Genomic DNA, 7,020 nt, shown 5'->3' with positions numbered 1-7,020 from the left:
CTGCTGCCCCTACCAGGGCATACGGCCTGCCTCTCGGTCCTTTGCGTCACAGCATTTGGTGTCGCTGAGTTCACTACTCCAAACCCACACTCAACATCCTTTCCCTTACCCCTGGGGTCCAACCGCAGTCTCTTCCCTCCTCTCTGCTTCCGAACAGGGTGACTATGAACCAGTTCCCCTCCCTTAGGTTTCCCAAAAACTCAGGACCTGGGGCAGCTTTGGTTTCAAAGTTATAATGCGTGGTTTAAAAGAGATGAAAGGGAAAAAAAAAAAAAAGTTACAGGTCTGAGGGGATCTAGGGGAGAAAAATAGAGGGCAAGTAAGGGAAGAACAAGTTTGGGGAAAATCCAGTGGCCCAAAATCCCAATCCCCCACCCATAGCCCAGCCCTTGGAGCGGGAGTGAAGAATTAGATCAGTTTTGTACAAGAGTTTTTTAAAAATCAAATCACAACAAAGCTGACTTGGCTTCTCTCTGAGCCTCCCGGATCACCATAGGACTGTCACGCTGGCCAGTACTGCCTCTCCATCAGACACTGTTTCGGCTCTCCTAGGCCATGGCTTCTGTCCCAGTCTGGGGTTCCATGGAGTGTGAAGTTAGAGTGAGGCTGCTTCAGAGTCGGCCCATGTGTCCATCCAGACTCCAAGTGGAGTATAGGGCTCCCAGGGCAGAGAGGGGTGGGAGGGGCAGACCCTGCCCAGGCAGTCCTCACATCTGACAGGGCATCAGGCGGCATCCCAAGGGCTCGCCCTCCCTTTCCCCCCCACCCCAATGCAGGTGGAGGGGGAGCAGCTGTCACCAGAGCCTATGTTGGTGAAGGTTTCGGCTCAGCACAGAACGAACATCAGTGGTGAACCTGGAACGACAAGAATTTGCGTTGGTAGAGTACCACGTACTTGATACCCTCACAACACCCATGTAAGGCAGCCTCACTGGAGATGCGGGGTAGATATTGTCACCATTTTCACACGGTGAGACGGCTTTGATTTGCTCAAAATCCAGTGGCTGGAAGTGATAAACTCTGGAGTAAGAACAGACCTAAATGTTCAGTTTTTTTTTTTCCTTTTTGAAAATTGCCATAGAGCGTGTGCGCTGGTTAGAGAGCCAGGCAGAAAGAGAGAGGAAGACAGAGAGAGCACCCCTTAGGGAAGATGGCCTTGCCACACAGTCTCTTCTCCTCCATTTTCGTCTTAGGATTTTTGGGGCATGCACCCATACATGCATACACATCTGGTGTGTTTTTCAAGCCACAGGGTCCAGGACTTGAGCCACACATACAGCCATGTGGAATTCAGTCACCCTAACCACCACACTATAAACAGGCCCCAGTGCCAAGTTCTCAAAAGAGGAGAGGTAAGCAAAATAGGACAAGATTTTACTTTAAAATTCCCTCTTAGGATCCCCCATTTCCTCTTTTCCTCAGTGTCCAGATATCTAAAGCCTACTTCCCTTACCTGAGGGCATCCAGCATGGGGAGCAGGTTGAGAAGGGCCGTGTCGCTGGGGTCACTGAACCAGGATTTAATGGGGATGGCATTGTCTAGGGTGAGTGGAAATGCAGATGAGAAGAAACAAAGGATTTCAGGAAGACTAGGTATTTTTTTCTTATTGGAGAGTGAAGGAATCATCACTTTAAAATATCTACATTCCCCTGCCCAAAGTCACAGCCTGATTTATCCTCCAAACTAAAATTTATTTTTTTATCATTTTTGCCATAGGGTGCATGTGCTTGCTAGAGAAAAGAGAGAGAGAAAGAAAGAGAGAGAGAGAGAGAGAGAGAAAGTGAGAAATCACTCCCCAGGAAGGATGGCCACACCATAATCCTTTCTCCTCTATTCTCCTCCTGGGATTTGGGGCACGTGTGCATGTGTCTTGTGTGAGTTTCAAGCCACCGGGTCCAGGACTTGAACCGCGCGGTTGATCATATGGGAGTTCAGTTGCTTTAACCACCACACCACCTGCTGGCCCCACTAAAATTCTTTTTTTCTTTTTTTTGGAAAGGTTTTTGCTATAGAGTGCGTGCGCTCACCAGAAAGAGAGAGAAACATAGAGACAGGAAGGGAGAAATCACACCCTGGGGAGATGGCCACGCCGCAATCCCTTCTCCTCCTTTCTCCTCTCGGGATCTTGAGCACACACGCACACGCGCCAGCCTGAGTTTAAGCCACCGGGTCCAGGGCTCGAACCGCGGTCGAGCACATGGGAGTCCAGCGACTGTTGGTCCCCGCACTAAAATTTAATTTTAATCACCAGATCTCATACTAGTGTGGACTTTCTAGTCACATTTATTGAACCTTATTTTTAAAAAAAGGAAAGAGAATTGATATGAAAAATCTGGTTTATGAAATGCACATACTGGGAGGGGGTATCTCATTTGAAGTAGTGAAAGAACTTGCACCTGGTCCTACGGTAAAATGGGGAATCTCAATTCTCAAGGACCCAAGTCTGTCTCCTAGTTCCCTGCATTCAAAATACCTCTCCAGAACCACACCCTGCCACCTTCCCACATACCTGGATGGCTCCTGTAAGCCCCTGGGGAGTTATCCAGAATCACAATGCTGGAGAGGTCACTGTGTACCACAGAGAGGTCCTTGATGTAGCTGCCCAACTCCAAAGTGCAGTGCTGGGAGGCAAAGGGATTGTGTAGTCCACCTCTCCTACCTCTCTAGGGCAGCTGGCTTAAACCCAGCCCACCCAGGGGCCTGCTTCCTCCGCCCACTCTTAGTCCATTCCATACCTGTCTGTAATATCTCCTCTTGAGAATACTTCTGCTATTGTCCAGTTTATCTGCCACAGCAGAGCCATAAATCTCCATGCTTGCAGTAAACACCACCAGCTCGTACCATTGGCTCACCTGAAATAGATTGGAATAGAGGAACATGTCATATAAGGAGATCATTCAGTCATACGGTTCTTTTTCACTAGGACTCCAGCCTGGTCCTTCAGGCCTTCCAGCAACATCAAATGTATCTGGAGACAAAAAATTCTAAACCCCGCAAACCTCCAGACTCAATGTCTGAGGCAGACTCTAGAGATGCAAGAACAAAAGAGCTGGATGACTAAGGAAGAACGGATGTACATCAATACAACAAATGAATTCCAACTACTGGAAAACAATCCCCTACCAGCCTCCAGCCACCCCTCTCCAAAACTGCCTTTACCCATTTCTCTTCATCCCTTTCTCCAAATCCCCAGAGCCCTGAAACTATTTTTCATCATAGAATTCCACTTAGCTCCCACAGACTCACCACTTCTAAGAAGAAATCCACATGTGGCCGCTTATGTACAAAAAATCGAACAGGATGTTTGTCTATTACCACCTGAAGAGGAACAAGGAGAGGCTGGGGGAGGTCCTGAGCACAACACAGGCTAGAGGACACGCCACCTGTCCACCCCCATCACCTGTTTCTCTCCCTCAGGCTGGCATTGGTACCAAGGGATGGGGACTCTGAGAGGGGAAAAGGTAAGCATTTCATCACTCTCCACAGCCACACACCTTGAGGATGAAGTCAGGAGGCGTTCCAGGCCGGACCGTGGGCCTCAGGACCCCATCATGGTGGGAGTGAATAAGTGTCTCATCCAGATCCAGCACCAGGATCTTCCGCTTCACCTGGGCTGAATCACAATGGGAAGGGATAACACTGACCAACCACTGGTCCAGGGCTGGAACTCTACCTCCTTAAAGGAGTCTTCCCAGCCAGAATACTCACCTAACCGATTCCGGGACACAGGAGACAAGGGAAGAATGTCGTACCGAACAGTCTGATACTGAATTACCTAAGAAGAGCAAGAAAGAAGACTAGAACCCCTGACAAGGAAATAGTCCCCAGTAACAACAGTAATGTAGTGAATGTTTACCATATGCCAGGCACTATGAATGCCATTAGGATCTAATCCTTAGAACAATCCTAATAAGAATATATTTCTTGGGCTGACAGGTGGCATGGTAGTTCAGGGCACTGGGCTCCCACATGGCCAACTGCGGTTTGAGTTCTGGACCTGGTGGCTTGCTTTCTCACTTTCCCTCTCACTCCTCCCCTCTCTGGTCAAATTAAAAATAAAGTAAAATAAAATAGTTAGGCTGTTGAGGCTGGGATTTAAACTGCAGTTGGTCATGTGGGATCTGGCTCCTTTAGCCACTAGGCTATAAGGCCAGCCCTCTAATAATGATATTATTATTGTTCCTGTTTTCAGGATGAAGAAAGTGAGGCTTGGATAGATTAAATACTCTTACTATGGCCACACAGCTAAGAGCTATCTGATTTATTTTTCTTCTCCAGTTAGAATGAAAACTTAATGTGACCATGGCTTTTGTCTTGATCATAGTATAGAACACAGAAGTGCACAGATCGCGGTGGCAAGGGTGGTCAGTTAGTGACAGTCGAAGCAATGAAGTGGCAGAGTGAAGACTGTACCATGCAGTACAATGGGTTTACCCAACCCAAGAACCTGCTCTCGTGACCATGCCGTTAACCTACCATGAACAAAGAAATGCACAGGTCCCCCACCCGTGTGGAGATTCTCAGCAATCCCCATCACCTCACTTTCACAACTGAGCGCCTCAGATTCCCCCATGCACATGGAATAGGTGTCAGGAGAGGAGGCCCTTGAATCCTAAGGGGAATTGGGGATGAGGGAATCCAGAGGTTGTCAGGTCAGCTAAGTTCCTCTGGCTAGGGGCCACTAAGCCTATTTTAACCAGCCACCTGTCTACTTCTGTCTCTACTAGCCAAGTCACAAGTCACAGAGAACCTCAGCCCTCTGACCAGCCTCCTTATCCTGGTACCAGGGCAGGACAGAGAACCCTGGGAAGCTCCACCTGCCAGACTGACGGGGTTTGGAGCAGGCCAGAGAGAAGTAAGGGCTGTAAGTGAGAGGTGAAGAAGGGACAAGGACGTTACCACCTCAGCCTTCCAGCTCTGCTCTGCAAGCCTTTTCTAGAGGCTCCTATTTCCTAATAGATGACCCCATGCAAAGCCTGGCAGTTCCCTCTTCCCCTCTTTCCTTCTAAGGCACCTTGCTCTTCCGTCTGTCCCTAGGCCTTAAGCCACACCAGACCAGGCTCCCCCTTGCAAACCAAAGGGTCCTCTACCCCTAATCCCAAAGCATCTGTCCTTCTCTCCCTGGGTGGTGGTGGTGATGTGATGAGGGCCACACAGCTCGGGTGTCCTGCCTCGCTATCTCGGGTTGCACATGCTGGGCGTGCAGGGAATGCTCCAAGCATCTGCCAGAGAGGGGGTAGGGGAAGAGGCCAGATTGGGAGGAGGAGGACAAAAGGCTGCAGGTCATTGCTGCCTAAAGCAGAGCGATTCCGGATGGGCTGCAGCACTGCTGCCTCCACCCAGAAAACTCATGTGTTGAGGGGAAAGGGCCAGAGAGGATGGTACATACAGAAAACCCCAGGATCTAGCTCCTCACACATCTCAGCATCTCGGACTTCAAATTTTTCTTGGTTCCTATTCTGAGGGTAATAGTCCTACCTACAACCACAACTACCCAGAACAGCCTCCACCCTAAATCAGGAAATGGAAGGAGTAACAGAATGAACTCAAGCCCAGGCCCATTCCACCAAACCGATTAAATCAACTGCCATCACCACCCAGGCCTTTCTGGCCCTTGACCTAGGCTGCCCCTACCTGGTTTTATTCTTCCAAATTTCACTGAGGCATGCCAAAGAGTACAGACTACAGTCTCTGCAACCCAGCCTACAAAATGCTTCCCCGACTCCTTCAGAGAATTCTCTCCAGGGGTGATGAGAACACAAGGGCACAGTCATTAAATAATGTTAGCCAAGGAAGCTTTGACCTTGGAGAAAAGTGATGGGGAGGAAAGCCAGAGATGCTTGGGTACTTCCACACAGCTTCAGTGCCCCCCAGTATCCCTCACAGTGCTAGGGTCTCTTGGAGAAGCAAGCGTGTTCTCACATCAAAGTCCTCACTGGCCAAGCCGTCTTCTGACAAGGACACCCAAAACTTTAATGGGCTCCATCCCCAACTAAAGAGGCCCATCATAAAATCATCTTTCTTAGTCCTGAGGTCTCATTAAATCCAGATAGGCTAATAAGTTTTCAAGGACTTTTTGGAGTTTCTTTAATACGAACCACAGGGGTTTTTCTTCACAGCCAGGGCTTCGCCAAGTTCCCACCCTTGTTTGTCACATATGCCCTCCCAGCCACCCCCACCCCTGACACATAAGCCCTTCTCTCCCTTGCTGCAATTCTGATAGGAGGGTCTTTCACAAGTCCGCATCGACAAAACTGGCTGCCATCAAACAGGTGTTCCCTGCCTCTCGGTTTCTTTAGCAACAACTCCAGCTTTCTCGAAGAACGCCCCACCCACTATTCTAGCCCCCAAGAGTTGCCAAATCCTGTCCAATCTAGGCCATCAAACCCCCCCAGATCTCGTTCTATTACAAGGGTCTCCCTCCTCCCCACCCCACTACCTGTTTAAGTGGCCCTAATTCCCTAGCGGGAAATCCCCGCTAGGTCTCCCTTCCTAGGCCCAAGAGAAGCCCGACACTTTCCGAAAAGCAGCGAGCCGCGGACAGAGGTCCCACCACCGCCAGTGCCCACCCAGGCTCACCGTGCGGATCTGCCTCCGCAAAAGGTAAATGAAGAAGCTCCAGAGCTTGGCGGCGAAGGCCACGCCCGTGCGCAGCCCCAGCAGACACTGCGTCCGCATCATCCCGATGACCCCGGCACCGCCGGCCCCGGGGCCCCCGCGGCCCAGCTCCGCCAGCCCCCCGGGGGCAGCCCCCCGCCGCCGGGAGGGGGAACGGGGGCCCCGAGTGGCAGGAGAGGCTACAGAGAGGGGCAGGGGACGGGCGGCTCAGAAAGCCACCCCCGGCGAGGGGAAAGCCCAGCGGAACGGGGAGCTGGGGGGCAGGCGTGGGCAGCCCGCGGGGGCCCACATGGGCGGGGAGTGGCACCGACGGCTTCGCGGAGGTTGCGGGCCTAGACAGGTCGGACTAGGACGGGGTCCTCGGAGACCAGGAGGGAAGGGGATGGAGAATTGGGGGAGGGG

The 7,020-nt window shown here is 51.1% G+C and overlaps 1 protein-coding gene across 1 annotated transcript; it reads right to left on the bottom strand.

The window, feature by feature from the left end:
- Positions 1-217: 217 nt before the first annotated feature.
- Positions 218-7,014, bottom strand: CTDNEP1 (CTD nuclear envelope phosphatase 1). Its single transcript, XM_006151824.3, has 8 exons — positions 6,580-7,014; positions 3,709-3,775; positions 3,495-3,613; positions 3,247-3,318; positions 2,736-2,852; positions 2,510-2,621; positions 1,454-1,538; positions 218-855 (listed from the first exon to the last, which is right to left on the bottom strand). Exons 1-8 carry the CDS (start codon positions 6,679-6,681, stop codon positions 795-797), a joined length of 735 nt encoding a protein of 244 aa, XP_006151886.1. The 5' UTR covers positions 6,682-7,014; the 3' UTR covers positions 218-794.
- Between the last annotated feature and the right edge of the window lie 6 nt (positions 7,015-7,020).

Source organism: Tupaia chinensis, unplaced genomic scaffold (assembly GCF_000334495.1).
Source record: "Tupaia chinensis unplaced genomic scaffold, TupChi_1.0 Scaffold000330_1, whole genome shotgun sequence".
In the NCBI taxonomy this organism is placed as follows: domain Eukaryota; kingdom Metazoa; phylum Chordata; class Mammalia; order Scandentia; family Tupaiidae; genus Tupaia; species Tupaia belangeri.
Note: the sequence above shows the minus strand (reverse complement) of the source record. Positions and strands in the feature narration are given on the sequence as shown.

Excerpts from the sequence above, each read along its gene's own strand:
- CTDNEP1 (XM_006151824.3), bottom strand. The coding sequence starts at position 6,681 with ATGATGCGGACGCAGTGTCTGCTGGGGCTGCGCACGGGCGTGGCCTTC. Across the intron at positions 2,853-3,246 it reads TGGATTTCTTCTTAGAAGTG|GTGAGCCAATGGTACGAGCT; the intron begins GTGAGTCTGTGG and ends AATCTATTTCAG. Across the intron at positions 2,622-2,735 it reads AGAGGAGATATTACAGACAG|CACTGCACTTTGGAGTTGGG; the intron begins GTATGGAATGGA and ends TTTGCCTCCCAG.